Source organism: Orycteropus afer, unplaced genomic scaffold (assembly GCF_000298275.1).
Source record: "Orycteropus afer afer isolate SDZICR_OR568_19922 unplaced genomic scaffold, OryAfe1.0 scaffold00021, whole genome shotgun sequence".
Classification (NCBI taxonomy): domain Eukaryota; kingdom Metazoa; phylum Chordata; class Mammalia; order Tubulidentata; family Orycteropodidae; genus Orycteropus; species Orycteropus afer.
The window spans coordinates 1924186-1948893 of NW_006921608.1; the positions used below are offsets into that span (position 1 = coordinate 1924186).

Consider the following 24708-nt stretch of genomic DNA (forward strand, 5'->3'; position numbering starts at 1 on the left):
GGAATTTGTCATCACTTTACACATAATAAGCAAGTGACAGTCTTGGTTTATATGTAAGTACTCTTTTTTTAAATAAAAAATTATGATTGGTTCTAAGATGGAATATTTCAAAGAAAACTTCACATTTTTTTTCCAAGAAACAAACTTTTACACGTTTTTAAAGATTCTTTTTTAAAGCTAATGATTTCTAGACTTACTTCCCTGACTTTGTTAACTAGATTACTTATTAGCACTGTACTTTTTTTCATCCTTTGATTTAACTGGAAAACTCTCATCATTCACTATTCAGGCTCTGATAGAGCATCAACTTTTCTGTGAAATTGTTCTCAACAAACTCTTTCCACCATGTTTTATTTTTGCTTTATATCTATTTCTGTTATTTCAAATGGAATCACATTGTATAGTATTGGTTTCCCTGTCTATTCTCCTTCACTGCTATTCATAAGGACTTGATGGCACTTAACAGCAACCACTCTCCTTCACCATTGTAACTCTCTACAATGTGGAGATGATGTTTTGTCTTTGGATCTTAACAGGCAGAAGACGCTGAAGAAACACTTACAGAATAGCATGAATGAAATTCTGTAATTTCTACATAAATATACCACTTGTACCACCCTCTACTGAAGTCTTTCCTAATTCAAATAAGATATCAGACTTATAAAAAAAAAAAAAAAAGGTTGAAATTTGATGCTTACTTTTGGTGTTCTGCAAGTTAAAGTATTCAAATTCCCTTCAACCACATTGCAGGTTTCATTTCCAACTAATACCTTTGAATTTTCATTAAATCCAAATCCAGATAGAGTCAGCACAGTACCACCTTCACAAAAAAATAAAACAAAACAAAAAAACAGATCAACTATAACAAAAGAAATTTGTTGGTAAGAACCTAACTTATTATTCAAGAACTATCCAGTTATCCAAGAGATGGATTGGCTAATAGATCAAGAATGAAACTCACAGGAGTTAGCTATTGTCCAATCACCGCCACACACCAGGCCTAAACACTGAAGCCTGGAACCATAAAGGTGCTGGACAAAGTGATTTTATGAAATAACAATACTGTAATTACCATTGCTTTAAGGTATTACTACCCTGCTACTGTTTTTCATGGTAACTTCTTCATCCTACAGAGAAATTAAGCTGTTTCTGTTTGCTCAACTGTCCATGGGTGGGAAATGTTGATGAATTAAGACTCTCACAAAACTCAGATTTTAAACCTCTCAATAAGGAAAATAAAATAAATAAATAAATAAATAAATAAACACACAAATTACAAAACTGGCTCAAATCCAAAGCATAAAATCTAAAACCAAGCATGGTCCACACACACACACACACACACACACACACACACAGAGGAAATGAAGCAGAACAGGAAAAAATGTGTTATTTTCTTTTGTCCTCTACGTCAACCTTCCTTTCTCTGATTTGTTCCCAGAACTTTTTCTGGGTCAAGTTGTTCCACTGAGACCATGGTTACAAATGGAGCAGCTGGTAAGCAGAAGAATAACTAATAAATCTTATCTTGACATAATTGATGAGCTTGTTATAGAAACATGTAATAATTGATGATATTAATTCAATAACCTAAGATGTAAATATAAGCAGTGACCCTGACTTGCACTTCATAAGAAACAAAACAGTTACTCAGCCATTTAATCACTGTGCCTTCTAAAAGGGTACTCTCCTTTGTTCTGTAGGAGGGAGATTTAGCTTCTCCTCCTCTCACCTCTTCTACACACAGCACAACTGGAAGCTCGTGTAATTTTCTTTGTTTAGCATGTTAACTCTTACCTGCTAGGCTTCCAGAAGCAGGCCAGACATGTAAGATCTGACTCTGATAGGTGAAGTGCAATACCTCACCCCCCACATTCTGTGCTAGGCCAACATCAGCGACGGACACGGCAACTGGGAAATGCCCAGCGCTCCCGTGCAGAATCTGGCATCTGATCTGGTTTTCTTGTGATAAAAAAAGAAAAAAACAATAAAGCAAATATTTTTGTCAGACAAAATTACTGAAAATTTATATTTGAAAATACTGACATTGGGCTTCATTTTTATACTCAAGAAACATATCTAAGAACAATCATATATTAATTGAGGAAAAATGCCTGTATAAACTACTGATGGTATGACTCAGATCCTCTGAGAAAACAGGTCAAACCAATAATGAAGGAAAATAAACAATTTCCTTCTGGTTGCTACTGTGTCCTGGTCAAAGGCTACTGTGATAGTACTCATACTCCTAAATTGTAAAGTCATTTATAGTAATAATTCTTAGATTTTTGTCCAGTATATCATTTATAGGAGTTCTGGTAGCATAGTGCCTAAGGCACTTGACTGCTAAGCAGAGGGCTGGCAGTTCAAACCCACCAGCCATTCCTTGGAAGAAAGGTTGGGTAATCTACTTCCGTAGTGATATCACCTTGGAAACCCAAGGAGGGGTCGCTATGAGTTGGGTCTGACTCAATGGCACATAACAACAATATCATTTACATCTAAATGTGGTATTGTCAAAGCATGGGCAGAGGGGATCATAGAAGAGCAGAGCAGTAATTCATATATTCATATGTTCAAAAGTGACATCCGAGAAAGCACTCCTGCAATTACGTTTATGAGGCAAGAAAAATTAATAAAATTCCACTGCTATGGGATAGTGATTCAACAGTGAAAGAACTAGTCTGTGGTTGTAACCAAAATTGAAAAATTAAGTCATTTATCCAGATCAGTTTACCAATTTCATAACTTCACAGAGTACTCCTTACAATAATCAGAATTGTAATGCCATTCTTTTTTAGTCTCCTTTCTCTTAGAGAAGAAGAATATAATAATTTTTAAGAAGACTTACCATCCACAGAAAGAAGAGAGCAACCTACTGGTCCAACTGAGACTGATACAGCTGAACTAGGGAAAAATCCAGAGCCTGATATGGTTAGAATTGTGTTTTCTTCATAGGACCCTGAAAATGATAGATTTCAACAACAATAGTAAAATGACAAAAATAATAGAATCCGTTGTTAGGAAATCAAATATTTCTTAGAGAAGATACAAGATATATATAATATCTTCTAAAAGATATAAACAATACATCTATAAGCAAGCTGGGGGTAGGGCCAAAGACACACTCATTTGGCTATGCTATTTTTTTCCATTTAGTTACTCTACATTGCTTCATATTTAGTATCTGACTGTCATCAGATATCAGTGGAAATAATTATCTGATTGAAAGCACAAAGAAATTAAATGTTGTCGTTGTTGTTGTTGTTATGCGCCTTTCCGACTCATAGAGACCCCTCCTTGGGTTTCAGAGGCAGTGTCATTACAGAAGGAGATTGCCCCATCTTTCTTGTGAGGAGTGGCGGGTGGGTTTGAACCACCAACCTTCTGGTTAGCAGTCAGGTGCCTTAGGCACTATGCCAAATAGAGACCTCTATTTGGGAGCTTGGGAGCTCTGGTGGGGTCATGCCTAAGACACTTGATGGCTAATCAGAAGGCTGGCGGTTCAAACCCACCAGCCATTCCTCGGAAAGGAAGATTGGGTAATCTATTTCTGTAGAGATACTGCCTCTGAAACCCAAGGAGGGGTTGCTATGAGTCGGAAATGACTCCACAGCAGTGAGTAAGTATATGGGAGCTTGGTACATGATAGACTTGCCATCACCAACCCATGAGGAAAAGATAAGCTGTACAATGATTCTGGGGACACTTTCCATTTGAAAAGAAATAAGATTCCTCTATTGGGCAATTTACTTCCATAGTGATATTGCCTTGGAAACCCAAGGAGGGGTTGCTATGAGTTGGGTCAGACTCCAGGGCACATAACAACAACAACAATCCTGGGTAATATACATTCTAAAGTGCCTGAGATATTTCCAGTACATGACTGTTGTCCTACTATCTAACACTGAATTTCCTTCCATTCACTCTTAAATGTGTCCAGGTTTGATAGATAAATTATATGACCACCCTACTTACATGATGCCATACCCAAAACTGATTCTACATGGATTTAAATAGTTAAGAATTAAAAAAGAAATCTAAAATTTTAGAATATAGTAAAAAATCTTAATGACTTTGGGGTGAGATAGATTTCTGAAACAAGATACAAAAAGCCATGGTTAATCATAAAAAAAAGATAAATTAGAACAAACCATTATTTTAATTGTCTCCATGCACAAGACACAAGTGATATACTGAGAGAAGATATATACAAAGAGTTGTTAAACAGAATATGTAATAAAGAATTATAAGTCAATAGAAAAAGACTATCCAATAAAAAATGGATAAAGATGTTTACAAGCAATTTTCTGATGAAGAAATAATCTGAAAGGCCAATAACATTTGAGAAGATGCTAACATGCATTGCTAATAAAAGAAAGGGAATTAAAACAGTGATGAGATAACTTTATTCACCCCTTATATTGGCCAAAAATGTTGTTGTTGTTGTTGTTGTTATGTGCCGTCGAGTCAGCCCTGACTCATAGCGACCCCTCCTTGGGTTTCCGAGGCAGTATCACTACGGAAGTAGGATTGCCCAACCTTCCTTCAGAGGAGTGGCTAGTGGGTTTGAACCGCCAGCCTGCTGGTTAGCAGTCAAGTGCCTTAGCCACTACGCTAAATAGGATATTGATAATAGCTGATACTGGCAAGGACGTCGGGAATGTGGTGCTCTCATACATGCTATTGTAAGTAACTTTAGATGCATTCTAGTAAACTGAATATGTATATTATTCTACAGAAATTCAACAACTAGCTATATACCCTAAAGAATTCTAGTATGTATACAATTGGAGAGATGTACAACAAAGCCCAATAAGGTCCTATTTGTAAAGTCAAAATATTGGAAGCAATCTAAATGTCTGTCAACACAGAAACAAATAAATGAAGATCAGTATATTCATGAAAGGAGCTCTGGTGGCATAGTGCCTAAGGCACTTGACTGCTAACCAGAAGGCTGGCAGTTCAAACCCACCAGCCACTCCTCAGAAGGAAGGTTGGGCAATCTACATCCACAGTGATGCCACCTTGGAAACCCAAGGAGGGGTCGCTATGAGTCAGGTCTGACTTGACGGCACATAACAACAACAGCAACATATTCATGAAATAGTTTAAAAGGATGAATTAAATGTACATAAACCCACATAGCTATATCCCAAAATGAATGCTGAATGACAAAAATAAGATATAGAAGGATATTTACATTGTAATGTCTCATTTGCAAACTTGAAAAATAACTGGAAAAATTATCATATAGTGGTGTGCTCTATACAAAAGATTTTTAAAATGGCAAGGAAGAATACAAAGAAATTAATGGTTGTGATTACCTCTGGGGAGGTTTCTACAGGACTAGAATGCAGATGGTACTTAAAGGTGAATTTAGAAGTTTCTATAATATTTTTCTTAAATTTTCCATCAAAAGTAAATATGGCAAAATGTTAACAACTATTAATTTTCAGTGAAAGAAATATGTGTGGTTTTATAATATTCTTTTTACTCATCTCTTCATTACTTTTATATTTATCAAAATGTAGGAAAAGGCTATCCAGTTTGTTAATGTTTTAGAATAAGAAATAATTCTTTTCAAGTAGTGCATGTAAAAATTAAATTCACTATAAAATATAACTATATATTCCAAATATATGCATAAATAAGGATAATACCAAAACTATAACTAAAAGTACAAAAAATCCTTCAAGGTTTGGCCTCATGTAACAGGAATTATCCAAAAGTTAGTATACCTACTCCTCACTTATCAACATATTTAGGTTCCAAAGACTAGGTTGTTATGTGAAAATCAGTATTGTGTGAAATGGAGAATAACCACATCAGATCACAAAATGGAGGATTACTACATCATCACATAACTGCCAAATTATATCATTATATAACTACCAAATGATATCATTACATAACTGCCAAACCATTGAGAACCATGGCCCAGCCAAGTGGTTACATAACCTTAAGCATCACAGTTAGCATTACTCTTGCCTCACACTTCAGCATTCATTACCCTCAGATGTATGGCATTAATGTGCAAAATAGTCAGATATTGGATTTTTTACTATTGTAAATACAAAATATTAGACAATGATATAGTTAGTAAGTGAGAGATAGGTGTACTATTGTTAAAAAAGTTTTATGAAATTTATGCATTAACTTCAAAATTTTGATGTATATTATTTTTCATTGATATAAAATTACCAGGAAATTTTTCCTGCTAGCCTTTAAGACTATTTATTGTTTTCAAAAATAAATAGTGTTCTTTCCATAGCTTCCAATCTAATCTACTATTTTTCACTTTGTAGATTGGTCAGTTTGTCATAGTTGTGGTAATAGTACATAAAATATCATGATCAGAGATTTTGCAAGTTCTCTTCCACTCCATACTCCAAGTTGAAAAGCAAGAGGTTACCTTGAAAAGGGTTTATGGCCAAGACTCGGGGAGTAGTCATGGGATCCCATGTAAATCCACAGGCACCTGAACATTTAGCTGGAATTCCATTGACGTAGACTTCAACCTTAAAATAAAGAAACACAGAGCTAATGAATAGGGGTAAAGAGGTAGCATGGTTACGTAGAATATGTGTAGCATTTAGAACAAAATGGTGACATTTGATTGCTTTATAAAAGCTAGTATATTCTATTTTTTCTGATTTGACCCTTCCTCGTTCATTCATTCACCAAATGTGCCCATTTCTTTCAGGTACAGTTGTAAATGGTGGGGACACAAGAAGTCAGATGATGTCATCCCTGCTGTCACTCAATTTATAGTCCAGTGAGGTGGAATACAGAGGTGCATTACATTATAAATAAACAAACAAGTGTCATAGAGTAAAATTCTGACTCTGTTAAGGATTATAATAGATTTATTGACTGCAAGAAAAGTTCAATAAATCTATTTTAATTCTTAACAAAATCAGAATTTTACTGTACAACACTTTTGGTGTCAGACACGTGAGATTCGAAGGTGCACCATGGGTGGCAGACTCCAGAGGTCTGAGGAATCAAGCACTGGTCTAGCATGGGCCCTTTGATGCTCTCTGCTTCCACAGATCTCTGGGAACCCCAGATGAGTGATCTATCTCTTGCAGCAAAGTCCACTTCTTTGCATTGAGTGTTTTCTTGAGATTTATGGCTGGCATTTGTTTGTGTTTTCTGTTTTGTAGTTTCATTTTTCAGTTAACTCTAGGAATGTTTTGACAGGTTCCAATTTGTAGAGGGAGGTGACAGCTCCCACCTGTCTTATACTTTGATCTTGCAACATGGTTTTACCTGACTAGGGACAATTTAGTGGCCACTTTGAGGATCTATAGAACTTTCTACTCTTGTTTTCTGGTTAGTTTATTATTTATTTATTTATTTATTTATTTATTTTTTGCTAGCGCATGAAGTTTAATAATTCTTCCAAGTATGCATATTTTAATTAGTTTCTTTGTCTGTTTTTGAGCAAATTAAAACTAATTAAACAAAAGTGGTAGAACTTTTTTTTCTATTAAATTAGGTCAATCTTATGAAATAATTGCTGTATACATTTTAAGAAACTGGTTTGCCCATATGTTTATGTTATTTGGTATTATATAAGCTTTGTTTTTAAGCTGGCCTTACAGAACAAGGCTGTTGTATGACTTTTCTGTTTCATTTTGTTCTGAAAGCTCACTATGCTTAAGCATCCATTTTTATATCAAGTTGAAGGCCAAGGCTGTTTTTTTTGTTGTTGTTTTGTCTTTTTTTAAAATTTGTTTCATTTTTGTTTATTTTTTTCCCAAAGGATCAGCCAATATTTCAGTTCTTTTCTCTTCCAAGAAAAACTGCTTCTTACATCTGGGTTTACTGGTAGCCAGATTGAGAAAATTTGATATAAATTTGAAAAGTCTATTTGAAAAGTACACTGAAAATGATAAATAGTTTATTAAGCAAAACACTATGAAAGAAGAACAGAATAGGTGGCCTCACACTCCCTGATCTCAAATTTCACTATATAGCCGCAGTAGTCAAAACAGCCTGGTATTGGTCAATGACAGACACATGGACCAATGGAACAGAATTGAGAACCCAGGAGTAAAACCATCCACCTATGCATAGCTGATCATTGACAAAGGGCCTAAAGCCATTAAATGGGGGAAGAGATAGTCTCTTTAACAAATGATGCTGGCAAAACTGGATATCCACTTACAGAAAAATGAAACAGGATCCACATCTCACACCATATACAAAAATTAACTCTAGAAGATCAAAGGCCTAAAGGTAAAAATTCAAACCATAAAGAGCATCAAAGACAAAATAAGGGCAAACTTAGGGGCCCAAATACATGGCATAAATATACTATCACATAGAACTAAAAATATACAAACAGCAGAAGGCAAACTAGATGACTGGGACCTTCTAAAAATTAAACATTTATGTGCATTAAAAGACTGTTAAAAGACTTAAAAGAGAAACTACAGACTGTGAAAAAAAATTGGCAACAATATATTGGATAGAGGTCTAATTTCCAAAATTTACAGAAAATTTCAACACCTCAACAACAACAACAAAAAGACAAGCAATCCAATTAAAAAATGGGCAGAGGACATGAACCGACACTTCACCAAAGAAGGCATTCAGGCAGCCAACAAATATAAAGGAATGCTTGCAATCATTAACCATTAGAGAGATACAAATCAAAACAACAATGAGATATCACCCCAGCATTAATTACAAAGTTAAAAAGGAAAAAAAAAAAAAATGCTGGCAAGGGTGTGGAAAGGCTGGAAAACTCATACACTGCTGGTGAGATTGTAAAATAGTACAACCACTGTGGAAAGTTGTACAGTGTTTCCTTAAGAAGTTGGAAACAGAAATACTATATAATCCACTAATCCCACTACTAGGTATATCTCCTAGAGAAATAAGAGTCATGACACAAATAGATATATGCAAACACATGTTGCTCATCACTGTATTGGTCACAATATCAAAAAGATGCCTTTTAAAGGATGAATGGATAAACAAAGTATGGTACATATACACAATGGAACACTACTCAGTATTAAAGAATAATGACTGATCTGTGAAACACCTCATAACATGGATAAACATAGAGGACATTATGTTGAGTAAAATTAGTTAATCACAAATGACAAATATTATATGAGACCACTACTATAAAAAGTTAAGAAAAGGTTTATACACAGAAAGGATTGTTCTTTGAAGATTGCCAGGAATGGGATGTAAGGGAGGGACAATTACCCTAGAGGGTAGATACGTACTAACTTGGATGAAGGGAAAGCCAATATCCAATAAGGGGGAAGTCAGCACAAAATGGTCAAGGCAGGGGAAAACATAGGGAGGAGCACAAGAGTTAAAAGCAACAAAGGTGAAAACTTTTACACACACAATCATGCAATAATCATAGTAACAATAATTTATTAGTGGATGCATAAATAGACACTCAGTCTGAACAAGGGTGGGAAGGTAAATGAGACTACACCCCTAAATACATATGTTTTACAGAGGCTACCTCTATGTATATATTTATATATGCTGCAGATATATCGATCAATGGAGTAGAGCATACTGGGGATAAAGTTATGAAAATGTCTTAGTCATAACCTAACACCTAGAGGGAATGATGCACTGGGTATGAAGGCTCAGGACCATAGTCTCAGGGGATACCAAGGTCAATTGGCATAACATAGTCCACCAAGGCAATGTTCTACATCCTGCTTTGTTGTGTAGTAACTGGGTCTTAAAAACTTGTGAGTGGCCATCTAAGGTGCAATTATTGTTCTCTCCCCACTGGAAGTAAAGAAGAGTGAAGAAAATCAAAGACACTGGAAGCAATGAGCCCAAAAACTAATGGAGCACATGAACCCCAGCCTCCATGACCCTGAGACCAGAAGAACTAGATGGTGCCCAGCTACCACTGCTGACCACTCTGAAAGGGATCAGAAGAAGTCCCAGAAAGAGTGGAGGAAAATGTGGAACAAAACTCAAAATCATAAACAAAAACCAGGCTAATTTGCACAGGTAGTCAGCTCAGGGGGCAGAAATGTATAGGAAAAAAGGACACAGGGAAGACATAACTACTGGGAGGGATGGGAAGAGAGCTGTTACATTGTGGGGATTGTAGTCAATGTTATAAAACAAAATGTGTATGAACTGCTATATGGAAAATGAATATTCTCTGTAAACTTTCACCCAAATCACAATTAAAAAAAAAAAAAAAAGATCAGACTTATTGGTCTGATGAAGGCTGGCAGAATCCCCAAGAGTACGCCACTCACACACCTTTCAAGCTAGGAAGTGAACTTAACCTCTGTGACTCAACTGGCAACCAAACAATAGACAGGCCTTTAAGGTGAACAGTAATAGGAGGGTATGCACTCACTATAGCAGTAAAGCCTATAAGATTAGGGATAGAGCTAGGAAGGTGGGAGGGGGTGGGAGAATAAAGGGAAGAGGAAGGGGTGGGCATAGGAAGGAAGTGAGAAGAATGCTGTTATAGTGTGGGAATTGCAGTAAATGTCACAAAATAGAATGTGTGTGGATTGGTAGATGGAAAACCAATTTGCTCTGTAAACTTTCACCCAAATCACAATTTAAAAAATTGAAAAATGGTTATAGATAAAAAAAAAACCTAAAAAAACGGTTATACTGTAAAAAATATGTAACAAAGACAGGAAACTTGACAGGTTTATTAAAAAGGAATTTATTTAATATGGCTAAAATTATGATAGGTTAATTTATAAGAATTTTTAAAGACTTTAATGTCAAATAACATGTGAAACAAAGAATTAAATTTATCGCTGTTAAGAAAACAAAATTTTCTTTGATTACCAGGTTAAAGAGTTAATTTTGTTCTTAGTTCAATCTGCCTTGAAGGCAAGAGTTCAACAAAATAAACCCCTGAATCTAAAAAGCTATTAAATATGTTAAACCCCAATAAAGTCTGCTTAATTTTGATGGTCTTAATTCCTTAGTTTACTGTTTATTCTATGTAATCTGCCTAGGAAGCAAAGTTCTATGTCTCTAAATTTATGTTAACCTTTATGTCTTTAGCTAAGAAACCAAGACATTTGGCTTTGGAAGAAACTAAGATTTTTACCTTTAAAACCTTTGGTTAAATAACTCAAGTATTGCTCTTCATTGATCTATAATAAACTCCTGACAATTCTGAAATTTTAAAAGAAGGCCATAAAAGGTTTCTTTCTGTTTTATGCAAGGAAAAGTACTAAAAAGATTTATTTAATATGTTATAAATTACATGAAACATATTGTTAAATCAGAAGAGGTACCAAGTTTCCTAAGTTAAAATGTATATATCGGTAATACTTACCTAACACTAACACATAAAGTTATGTTATGATTTTATTATTTCAATTGCTAACTTGGTTGCAATTTTACTTCTTTTGAATCTAGCATCATCAAGGCCAATGATTTAATTAGGGAAATTCATACTGTTTACCCAATGAGTCTTTTATATTACTATTCAAATGTTTAAAACCAAAACCAAACCCACTGTCATCAAGTCAAATTCTAACTCACAGCGACCCTTTAGTACAGAGCAGAACTGCTTGATAGGATTTCCAAGGCTGTCAGTCTTTACAGAAGCAGACTGGAAACTTGGTAATTTTAGTATTCCTGATATATCTTGATTATTAGCATTATATCTCAAGATTATTATTTGTTCCATCTGTAGCCTGAATCACAAGCTTTACTTGAATTCCTTCCAGGTGACTTTATCTCAGTTAAAGAAAGCCAAGGGACCAACTTGGCCTTGCAAGCCTGCTGGACACCTTAACGCCAGTCTCGCTGCCACTGATTCTATTCCAACTCATAGTGACCCTCATAGTATTTCCAAGGCCATACATCTTTACAGAGGCAGACTGCCTCATCTTTCTTTTGCAGAGAGGCTGGTGGGTTCAAACCACCAACTTTTCAATTAGCAGCCAAATGCCTTAACCACTGCACCACTAGAGCTCCTACTGGGCACCTTGAGGTAACCCATAAACATGCCCAGGGTCCAAGGTAGATGATGCCAGGAGTAGATGGCTGATCCAAAAACATGGAAAAAAAACACATACATACTCTTGGAGTTATTGTACTCTGATTGGAACAGGTTGTTTTATACTCATTGCCTTTGAAATTGCATTATTTTATTAATTTAGAATCATCAGTTGGTAAGAATAACTCATGCAAATTACTTATATAAATGTGTTAGTCTTTGATTTTATTATTATTGCCATTCTTATGTTGATAGTTGTATTACACTTTATATTCATTTAGTCCTATGCAATTCTTAAGATAACTGCACTTTACTTACTATTGCTTTGCATTTGAAACTGCTTTGTTTTGTTTAAGCTTTATTCTCTAATGGTATTTTACTCCTCCATGCAAATAATTCAGAGAACCTATTTTGTTATAGCACTTATTTTTTGTGATATTTACTTTATTTCCTTCCACTGTAAAGCTTTTATTTCTTTCTTTTTACCACTTTCTCTAATACCCATTAGCACTTAGAGAGAGAATGGCCTTATTAAGTTAGCACAATCAGCAGCTAATACTAGTAAATTGACAAACTGCTGGATATGTCACTCCTCTCTGCAGTCCATGCAAAATCATTCTGACCCCTCTGGTACCCCAGTTTTTAATTATAGATATATACCCAATGCGATCCTAAAATTTGAAAGATCTCTTAAAAGAGACATATGTGTATGATTTTGGTAAAACCTTAATACTTCAAATGTCGCCTGTGTTGATAACACCCGATATTATTCCAGATTGACTGTCAACTGTATTACAAATGATCAAGCCCTGCCAATACCGGCCTGGATGGAGTTGGTCTTGTCTTTGCGCTTTGGGCCCCACATCTGGTGTACTGCAATTACAAAAATTCATTTGTAACCTGTCAGCTACCAGGGCCCATTTGCTGACAGTGTCAGTGAGAGGATGACATACCAACAGAACTCTTTAGAAACTTCAGCCCGACTGGTTTTAGACAATAAAATAGATTTTCTCCTTGCTCAACAAGGAGGAATCTATGTGATTGTTAGTATCTCCCACTTTCTTGAATGAATACCTCTAAAGAAGCTAAACAAGACCTCACAAAGATCTGGCAGGCAGCTACCTGGTTACACTAAATACTTCCCATGACTGTTCTCTCTTTGATATCTTTAGCTGATTGCCAAATGGCACTGAATCATAGATTAAATCTATACAACTCACTAGATTAATGATTCTTCTTTTTAATTTTATTATTGTAAGTATAATTAAATATTGCCTAAGTTATATATCAAATGCTTTCACCTGTAACACGATTATGAAAAGAATTGTGTATATTAAAAAAGTCCTATATTTTCAAATAGAGTAGACTTCATGCCCTAAAGGGACTTTTATAGTTATGTCAAGTTGTTTCTCTGATTTTTCCCAGTATAAAACCCCAACAAAAGCAAAGCTGTAACATCTTGTCTTTGCTGAAGAAGTGTTACTCCTCCCTGAATGTCTAAGGCCAGAATGATCATTGTTGCAGTGGCTGCAACAATGTGCTTAAACATCATGGTGGTCGTGAGGATGTCAGAGGACTGAGCAACATTTTACTATGAGTCCGACTCCACTTGACATCACCTAACAGCAGTAATAAGACCATAAAATTAGCTGGCCTCATGCTGTGATGATGAGACCCTCAGCTAATGCAAGGTGAAGAGGATATATAATCTCCAATAGTTATCACAGAATCTTCACAGACGTTCTTGATCAAAAGCAAGGAATGATATGGGGAACCCTAAAATTTAAATCTCTGGAGCATTTGCCTTGACTAAAGGATGTCTGACTCTGTGCCTCAATTTAAACCCCATTTTGAAAAGGCATGATTTACTCTAAGAAGTTAAACTTTAAACAGTTAATCTAACATCTAAGAAAAGTTTTTCTTGTAATCAAGCAATACAAGCCATTCCCACGAACTACATTGTACAAGAAAGCTATGTTAGCAGAAACTAATGTCCTATGACATTATTCAGCTTCTTTAGCTATCACTTAGCGTTTTTACAGGTGTTCACCCAAGAACAGCAGGAGATACTAACAATGGCATAGATGCCTCCTTTCTCAGCCAGGAGAAAATCTAGTTTTTGGTTTCCACCCTGTGAATCCCCTGTGGTCACCAAGTAATAGCTAATCAATAAAGCCAACATATCAGCAAGCAGTAACAAACCAACAGAGTACCTGTATCACTAAGTAATAACTAATCAACAAAGATTCTCTAAACCCATCACTGTAAAGCCCCCACTTGTGTTAATTTGCCTTTGATTTTTACAAATCATTAGTATGCCAATTAGAACACTATGCTGTTACTTCCTAGTTTAACAATATAAATATTGCCTAGATGCCTGTAACTCCTTGGAAAGCATGGCTCACTTTGCAGACTCCGCTTGTACCAGTTTGAACTATGTCTTGCCTTCACGAAATCTCTCTATTTTAATCCTTAACAGAGTCAGAATTTTACTCTATAACAGAAGTAAGTGTGTATTATGTCTGGTAGTGATTAGTACCAAGAGGAAAAGTAAAGATTGTTTTAGGGCAAGTCACTTAAACTCTCTGTACTTTAATTCCCTCATCATCAAAATAGTAACCTTAATAATCACTTCATAGAGCTACTGCTAACATTAAGCAAAAGAATATATTTTCAAATTCTAATAGGCAGGAGAATTTTAAAATCCATTCTTTTGTCATAAGGATCCCCAAATTCATAAAATAGTATTATTGAGTTGATCAACTATTAACACAAATAAAGATGTCACACCTCCAATTTCACTAGGTCTTTAATGTATTACAAACTAATTATACATTTAAAATTCAGTTAAATGTCATGAAAAAATAGATTCAGAAATACCTGTGGCTGTTGGCTGGGTGTACGAAGTAGGTCTCCAAGAATGCGTTGTCTGAATAAGCCACCTTCCTTTATCCTTGCAACTGTCATATTAGCCTTTTCTCCAGCAATGTTGGAATCATTAACCTATTTTTACACAAAATTACTTTATCAGAAAGATTATGACAAATATAACCATAGTAGTTTTTACTATTAAATTTAAACATGCTTGAGAGTGAACATAAGCTAAAGGATATAAGCAAAAACATTCAAAACCACTGTCACATTTATTGAAAAAAGAATCTTTTAAAATGAGCAAAATCTATCCAAGGAAAAAATACTAGTGATAGAGATACCATTATGATATCATGCATTGTGTTAATTATGACTTTGAGTTAAGTGGTAATGCTGACTTTAATTTTAAGAATTAATTAATAAATTGTGTTTAAAGAAAATGAATTTACTAAATTTTATTTTCTTAAAAAAATTCTATGCTTTCTCTAAATATGACCACCTTGATAAATAATTGTTAAATAAAAATAATAATGAAGAATTGAGCTAGCTTTCTACCTGAGATTCAATTTTTTCCATTTGGCATTTTTTCACCTGAGACCACCCTAGTTGACTATCCTACCACTCTTGAAATTATATTTCCTTCCAATGGTTAAAAAAAAAATCAGATCAACATGTACCATTTAGTCATTTCAGATTCCTCTGCTGATATGGTAGCCTTCTGATGTAGTCAAGGGCTAGCAAAGAAATGGGAATCTCATGCTGGGGCCTGCTTGAGCCAGTGATGAGGGAATAGAAATGATGAGTAAGAGGATCCTGGTCAGAAGAGAGAGAAAAGGAGATGCCTAGACAGCGGTAGAGATGCCAAGAAGGAGAAGAGTCACTAAAGCTGTCTCAGTTCCAGAAATTTCCAATTCAGGTTCCAGGCCATGCGTTTTCATAAAAGAATCCCATGATTTTTGACTATTTTGCATATCCATACAGACTTGCTTTCTCTATTTACATACCAGTTTTTGTTTCTTTCTCTCCCTCCTCCTTGCTTTTTTGTTTGTTTGTTTCAAAAATGATTTCATAAGTAAAGTTTTGCTTTTTTTTCCCCCTTAGTGTCTAAGGCATTTGACTGCAAACCAGAAGGCTGGAGGTTCTAACCTGCCAGCCACTCCTCAGAAGGAAGGTTGGGCAATCTACTTCCGTAGTGATGCTGCCTCGGAACCCAAAGAAGGGGTCACTATGAGTTGGATCTGACTCCACGACAGTGGTTGTATTTACATTTTTTATGTCATGAGCATGAGTATAGATGGGTCTATAATGGTTGCACAGTATTAGTCCTAAAGTTGTGTCACACAACCATTTCCATACTAATGAGGACTTAAGTTCACAGGTTTTTATTATTACAAATAATAGTGCAGTGACTATATAATTTCACATTTCTATTATTTTAGTAGGATAGAATTATATAACTGAGATTGCTGAGTCATAGGGTATCTATATACAGAAACTACTAAATTATCCCTCAGGAAAATTGTACTAATTGACTTTCTCACCAGTAGTTCATGTTGCTGTTGTTATTATGTGCGTCGAGTCAGATCCAACTCATAGCGACCCCTCCTTGGGTTTCCGAGGCAGTATACTATGGAAGTAGATTGCCCCATCTTCCTTCCGAGGAGTGGCTGGTGGGTTTGAACTGCCAGCCTTCTGGTTAGCAGTCAAGTGCCTTAGGCACTACACTACCAGAGCTCCTACTAACAGTCCATGTTGTTGTTGTTGTGTGCCGTGGAGTCGGCCCCGACTCACAGCGACCCCTCCTTGGGTTTCCGAGGCAGTATACTATGGAAGTAGATTGCCCCATCTTCCTTCCGAGGAGTGGCTAGTGGGTTTGAACCGCCAGCCTTCTGGTTAGCAGTCAAGTGCCTTAGGCACTATGCTATCAGAGATCCCCCAATAGTTCATAAGAGAGACTATTTCCTCAGTCTTTTCTAAATTCCCCTGCATCAAACACTGTGGGCCCTAATTCTCTTCCCCCACTCCTTTCCACATTCTAACAAAGCAAAAGTAAGGTAATTCAATGAGAGTATAAGGCATGACTCCTTGGGAACTTAAAAATTATTCATAATTCCCAAATACAGCTCTTCTGATATAATTATAGAGAGTGAGGCTGAGTTTGCTTGGTCTCCTCCTTTAAATACATCCAGATTTAGTTCTGAAACTGCTTTATTGACCCTTCTCTCATTAAGGATCCCCTAACACTCATATTCCTGAACTTTACCCGTATGGAATAGAGAATAAAGTACCAACACCTATTCTCCCTGAAAGAGAACACCTGGTCAACTTAGTTTAGAACAATCTTCTCGATTTCCTCTTCTATTTTTTATCTGTAGTTTGCATTATACATATATGTATATATGGTCTCAAATTCTCTTTGTAATGAGACAGGTCCAAATAAGCAAATAGGACGTTGAAGGAAACCAAGTAGACCAAGTAAGTGCACCTGTAGAATATTCTGCTTTCCACCCACACTTCTCCACTTGATGTTCCATGAGTATCCAGCACAGGTTCCCTCTCGAGTAACTGACACTTGTCCCGCTTCTCCCAGACTCTGGAGAGCGAACTGTAAATCTGCAGCTGACACAGTGGCAGGGAGGCCTGCAATCACAGAGGAAAGTGGAGGAGTCAAACTTTCACAAACCAATTCCACCTTTTGTTGTTGTGTTGTTGTTATGCGCCCTCGAGTCGGACCCGACTCACAGCGACCCCTCCTTGGGTTTCCGAGGCACTATCACTATGGAAGTGGATTGCCCCATCTTCCTTCCGAGGAGTGGCTGGTAGGTTTGAACCGCCAGCCTTCTGGTTAGCAGTTAAGTGCCTTAGGTGCTATACTACCAGAGCTCCCATAAGATACATGAAATATATAGTATGTATAATCACTTGTCAACCAAATATCCTCCTCCAATATAGTAAACATGAAATTTGCATCTGTTACTTATACCAAAAATTTATATATTTCTTAGAAGGAAGATTAGATGATTAATGTACCCAAAATATTGCATTGGTTCAAATACCTTTATTTATAATAACAATTCACTTTATATATAACCTATAAGCCATGGTTATATAGAAGCAAAAAATTGGGATGTGTAAATTTTTATATCTGACCATAATATGATGCATACTAATATTCATATACCTGCCTGATTAGACATTTAAATGTAGAAATAACAGTAAGTAACCCAGAAGTTCTACACCTAGGTACAGACCTAAAAGACTTGAAAGCAGAGACACAAACAGATACTTGTACCATAGTTGTAATTGCAGCATTATTCAAATAGCAAAAGCTGAAAACAATCCAAACATCCATCAACAGAAGAATTTATAAACAAAATGTGTGTGTACACACAATGGAATATTATTCAGTCTTAAAGAGAAATGAGTTTCTGATACACTCTACAAACTGGATGAACTTTGAAAACATTATGCTAAAAGAAGTAAGTCAGACATAAGAGGACAAATATTATAATCCCATTTATATGAAATATCTAGAATAGGCAAATACAGAGAGACCAAAATTATTAGTCGTTACCAGCAGTGGAAGGGAGAGGAAACAGGGGACTTACTGTTTAAGGGGCACTGAGTTTCTGTTAAGGATGATGAAAAAATTTGGAAATGGGTTGTGATGTTGGTTGCACAACATGGTAAATGTAATTAACGCCACTTGCGGTGTCCACATGAAATGACTGAAGTGGCAAATGTTGTCTTATATTTATTTTGTCAGAATAAATTTTTTTAAAAGAACGATAAGTACTAATTCTTCAAGTGTAATAGCAGTTAATATTGTATAGTTTATATATACGTATATTTCCACACACAAATATTCTGAATAATTTTCATATACCTTTGAGAATATGTCCATAGGCTTGAATGTCAAAGCTGCCACTAAGAGGTGCAGACGCTGCTTGAATTCTTTGAATACGAATCTGAGAGTCCCCTGGCCAATTATTTCCTCTGTAAACAGACTCATTCTCTGTCTCGTTTGTAATGATCTAATTTCCAAAATAAATATTGATAAAGTGAGTAAACTTGAAACTGGCTAATATAATTTCAATTTCACCATGGTACAAACCTGTGACATGACATAAATGAGCCTAAAGTATTGAGGATTCTTCAGAAAATTAAGGAGAGTCACATAAATCAACACAGACCATACCTCCATGGCTGTAATAATGAGGCCAAAGTCAACTCAGTCATCTGTGCAGCAATCAGCCCAAAACACAGCAAACCTCATTAATTCACAATGTAACCTCCCTTGCTCAAGGAATAAATATTCATAGAACAGACATTTGTTCAAGGTACAGTGATACTCACTGTGGGGAAGCAAAGAATGAGATATGTTCTCAGCTATCAACAAACTAAAAATCTTCTTGGAGAAAAAAATACATGGGGACTTGAAGACTGAAGAAAGGATATGTTCAGTAGAGTGGCACAGATTTGGGAAATACTTGTTTAACGTTGAGTGAATGCCAAACCAAACGATGGAAATAGAGAGTGCTGTAGAAATTCACCGGCTGTCAATTCTATGGTGAAGATTATATTCTCTTCCTTCTGGTACCTCACAGCTATCATTAATCTTGTAGAATTAAAAAAAATCCTAAGCCCTATATCCCATGAAAATGATAAAAACATGTTGTGTTTTTATTATTGTTATGTGCCGTTGAGTCAGACCTGACTCATAGCGACCCCTCCTTGGGTTTCCGAGGCAATATCACTACGGAAGTAGATTGCCCAATTTCTTCTGAGGAGTGGTTGGTGTGTTTGAACCGCCAGCCTTTTGGTCAGCAGTCAAATGCCTTAGGCACTACGCCACCATAAGTGACAAAAAATGTTCATATAAGTTTTATTCATAATAGCTCCAAACTGAAAACAATATAAAAATCCAACATAAATTGTATATTTATACCATGGATTTCTGTACATCAATGAAAAAGAATGAACTACAGCTATATGCAACAATATGAATCTCTGTTAAGGATGGTGGAAAATATCAGAAATGCATCGTGGTGAGACCTGAACAGCATGGTGAATATAATTAACGCCCTGAGCTTAAAAGAAGTGAGACACAAAAGAGTACACACTGTATAATTCCACTGATAAGAAGTTTAAACAGGCAAAACTAATCAGTGCTGATAGAAGTCACTGAGTTAGCAAAAGATTCTCTCTGTGGGACCCTTATATAACTATACTGATTATTACTTAATTTTTAATCTTAAGCCTTGTTTTTTATTTGTTGCAGGAAATTATGTTAACATGTTTATATTTTTACAGGAAATTAAACTTAAGATACTCATGATATTTGTAATATTTAATGAATTATTGATCTCAAAATAACTCACACAATATAAAAACTGTTCAGATACTTTTGGAATTATGGCAAACCACCTCTTTTCTTCTTTATAGCATATTTGGTATAAGTAAAAGTAAATGGTATTTTTAAGAGGAATAATTTAAAAACAATGCAGAATCTGAACTTTTCTTCAATAATTTCTGTTCAAGGATATTTGCTGAAAGAGTACACATTGTTTCTTTTGAGTTATGCGAGAAAACACTGATTAAATATGACTGACTATGTTTCTTAAGGATTTTTCCTCCTGTTCTCTTCTATATTTCTTGAATTTCTTCAAGTTGAAAAAGCCTCTAAATTTTCACTTATTCTCAGAATAATTATCCTGTCCTATTTTGACCCGCATGTCAGCCGTTTTTTAAAATTTTAAAGTTTGCCACATCGAAATCAATGCTCCCTAAGTTGCTCCGTTATTTTGAGCCTTACCTTCCCAAAGCTGGCAGCCATCATGGGGATATTACAGCTGCAGTTATGTGTAGTCATTATGACAGTATATTGGTTGGTCAGAGTTGATCCATTTATTTTGGTCTGATTCACCTGAAAGTGTTTTAAAAATATTCCTTTACTTGCTAAAGCTGGTAGTCTTCTCTTTGGCGTTTCTAAAGAACATGAATAAGCAAAGCAAATGGCAGATAAATTGCCTAACTTCTGCTGCGAAAAAGAAAAACATCAGCTGCTATCGATATATCATAAAATACGCTGTAGGAAAGCAGTTTGGAAATCTTAAACTTTCACTTCTAGAATATAAATCTTTAAAGTCTTTCAACATAAGAGCACCATCAACTCAAACGAAGTATTTAAAACCCACCAAGCCCTGGTTCTATCAAGCCTCCTGTGGGCCAGTTAGTTACCTTTGCTCTTTCCTGTTGTTGTTATGTGCCTTCGAGTTGGACTCGAATGATAGCGACCCCTCCTTGGGTTGCCGAGGCAGTATCACTATGGAAGTAGATTGCCCAACCTTCCTTCCGAGGAGTGGCTGGTGGGTTTGAATTGCCGGGCTTCTGGTTAGCAGTCAAATGCCTTAGGCACTACGCTACCAGAGCTCCTTGTTCTTTCCTAGTCCCTGAATATCATGCTCATTAGATTGTGTGCTCCATGAAGGCAGGGCCAGGACTGCCTTGTTTAGTGCTCTTTTTTTAGTACCTGATACAGTGCCTGAGACATGGTAGTTGCTGAATGAGTTATGTTTCACAATCTGTGTTATTCACTCTATCAGACTCCTGGTGTTTTACTAATGTGCCTATCAATCATAATACAAGTCTGGTGATGGCAGATGCAACAGATGTGACCAGCAACTAGTAATATTTAGTTTTTCTTACCAGTTGACTCAGGAGCTCTGGTAGCATAGTGACTAAGGCACTTGACTGCTCACCAGACAGCTGGCGGTTCAAACCCACCAGCCACTCCTCGGAAGGAAGGTTGGGCAATCCTACTTCCGTAGTGATACTGCCTCGGAAACCCAAGGAGGGGTCGCTATGAGTTGGGGCCGACTCGACAGCACATAACAACAACAACAACAACCAGTTGACTCATAACCTTACTCTAGATGATAATCCAAAGGAAAGGATTCCAAAAGTCCTCTGAAAGATGGGAGTGCTCACTTTTCAAGGTGACTACTTGGAGTAGGGAGGAGCACTGCTTGCACAGTGGTGAAGTGCTCAGTTGCTAAGTGAAAGGTCAGTGGTTTCTACTCCCCCGCCACTCAGCAGGAGAAAGATGTAGCGTTCTGTTCCTGTAAAGACACATAGCCTTGGGAACCCTATGGGTCAGTTCTACTCTGTCTATAGGGTTGCTATGAGCCAGAATTGATTTGACATTTTTTTTTTTTTAATTTAGAGTTAGGTTGATTTTTAAGAAGATTGTAGATGTTAGCATATATTATTTTATAATCATATCTTATACATGTATAAGTCTATTATCATGAGTAGGAAAACAATGCTGACAATTAAGTTTTTATTTATAACATTATAAATAATATTATTAGTTATCACTATGAGTTCTAAAGAAAGCTTCAGTTCAATTTTACTAAACAGATGTCTGTGTCAATAGTTACCTTTTAGATTTACCCAAATTACAATAAAAAAAATTTTTTGAAGCTACCGTTTAGAAATAGATCACTATCATGGTAGTTGATTTCTCAAAGATAAGCCAAAATGGAAATAGTGGTGACAGTTTATTTATCTCTCCTTAAACAGAATACAGGACTGTAAAGCTAATTCTTGCCATAATGAGAAAGTTTGCATTAAGGATGCATTTGTCTTTAGAATAGTCACCTTGCACGATTTATTTTTTTAAAAAAATTAAATCATAATATTTTATTGAAACAAAAGACTGACTCATTAATATCTAGATTCATATTTCTGTCTATACTACAGCATTTCAAAGTAATTTCCATGTTAAATTTTACTACAAGATAGAGTTAAAAAGCTTAAGTAGATACTAAATAAGACAAAATACCATGCAATGTTGAGATTGTAGATGCCTGTCCAATGTAAACTATGTCCACATAGAACGACTGTGATGGAGAGGCTTTCTGTAAAGTAATCCTTTGAAGAGAAAAATTAGTCCCAGCATATTTGGTTTGTACGAGGTCCAGAAGGTCTATGCAAGTGTAGGTCCAGCTGAAATACGATTGATTAAAATCAGGTGTATAGATAAGTTTAATACAAACAAATACACTGTTAAAAGCTTAAAGAGTAAAAGAAAATTTTCTCAAGGAGACCAACAAGCACGTTTTATTAGCACAGAAAAGCAGCCATAACAAGGTAGAGTGGGCAGAAACTGACTCTGGTAGCAAAAGGTTTCCCGTTGCCTACAAAGAGGTCTCCTATTGCCCACAAACATAAGTTTTCTTGTAGTCTTGGCAGTAGCCACAAAAATGTAAAATAACGTTCTGTAGCAGCACATAAAAGAACCAAGGAGCACTAACCTTGGTGTAGAGCACATTAAAAAAAGAGACACAAAACTGGAGTTAACTATTCTAGTGCAAAATGTCAGGAATAGAACAGTAAATTCAGTCCTATACTAAGAAGCAAAACCTTGATATTACTTCCAAAAGAGCTCACTGGAGTAGCACTGTCGACTATTCTAAATGACAAAAAAAGGTGCTAAGTAAAGTTATTTACAGATACAGATGATTGCACTGTACCTCTTAAATCTGTCATTTAGATTCAGAGTTTCCATTTACTATTAACTGCACTGGAATCTTATAATCCAACAATTCAGCTATGGGAATTTGCAACAAAGGGATAAATACTTTAATATAAAGGTTTATTTAAAAAACCTTTAATAAACAAGGCTATCCCTCCAGTCCAACATATGACAATGAATTATGGAGCATAAACAAGTTTAAAGATACGGAGTGACAGCTGACTCCTGGATTTTGAGAAGAGTGTTGCATGGTGGAGAAACCGGAAAGTTTGCAATTTCAGAAGTGGGAAACAGCTTGCCTAACCCAATCTTCATCCAGAAACTAATTCCTCCACTAAGACTGTTCTTTCTTCCAATCCAATCATCTAATCTCCCTTATTATCTTGCTTGTTTTTATTTCTTGCTTTTGCTTTGTTTATAGTTAGCATTTGGTTCTATTTCCACCTTTGGGTCATTTCTGCTCCCTCTGTCTGGGGAGTAAGGGAAAGGCACTGATTCTATCTCACACTTGCTCCATACTTGGTAGTTTTATCAGACTCCCATCCTTATCATGAGAATAGAATAGTGCCCTCCATACATCATAAGATAAGGCAAACTTAAAACATGTATATAAATGTGGGAGCTCTGGTGGTGCAGCACTTCAGACATTTCACTGCTAACCCAAAGGTTGGCGGTTCAAACCTAACAGCTGCTTCACAGGAGAAAGATGAGGCAGTTGTGGAGTCAGAATCAATTTGATGGCACACAACAACAACAAAGTACAATACAAACTGTATACCCAAAAAACCAAACTCACTGCCATCGAGTCAATTCTGACTCATAGTGACCCCATTGGGTTTCCAAGGCAGTAAATCTTTATGGAAGTAGATTGCCCCAACTTCCTTCTGCAGAGCAGCTGGTGGGTTTAATTTAGCTATGACAGGAAAAAAATATTAGCAATTATTTCGAGATTTGAAAATCATACCACAGGTCCTTTTAAGATACAAACTTTATATAAACAATCTAAAATTGTGTAGAGGAAATGGTACATATCTTGATTAGGGTGATGGTCACATGATTGTTTATTTGTTAAACTGCATTTAAAACATAAATTTTACTGTATAAAAATTATACCTCAATAAATAGGACTTTAAAAGGAGCCCTGGTGGCACAGAAATTAAGTCCTCGGCTGCTAACAAAAACGTCAGCAGTTTGAACCCACTAGCTGCTCCATCGGAGCTCTGGTAGCATAGTGCCTAAGGCACTTGACTGCTAACCAGAAGGCTGGCGGTTCAAACCCACCAGCCACTCCTCGGAAGGAAGGTTGGGC

At 36.0% G+C, this 24708-nt stretch overlaps 1 protein-coding gene across 1 annotated transcript in view; it reads right to left on the bottom strand.

The window, feature by feature from the left end:
* The window catches only part of PKHD1L1 (PKHD1 like 1), a 199004-nt gene that overhangs the window by 132975 nt on the left and 41321 nt on the right, over window positions 1-24708 (bottom strand). Inside the window, exons 20-28 of the mRNA XM_042783626.1 lie at window positions 22707-22870; window positions 20676-20848; window positions 18747-18894; window positions 17346-17500; window positions 14870-14992; window positions 6416-6521; window positions 2852-2962; window positions 1798-1962; window positions 699-820 (exon numbers count right to left, since the gene is read on the bottom strand). Coding sequence (XP_042639560.1) covers window positions 699-820; window positions 1798-1962; window positions 2852-2962; window positions 6416-6521; window positions 14870-14992; window positions 17346-17500; window positions 18747-18894; window positions 20676-20848; window positions 22707-22870 — 1267 coding nt within the window. The remainder of the gene's footprint in view (window positions 1-698; window positions 821-1797; window positions 1963-2851; window positions 2963-6415; window positions 6522-14869; window positions 14993-17345; window positions 17501-18746; window positions 18895-20675; window positions 20849-22706; window positions 22871-24708) is intronic.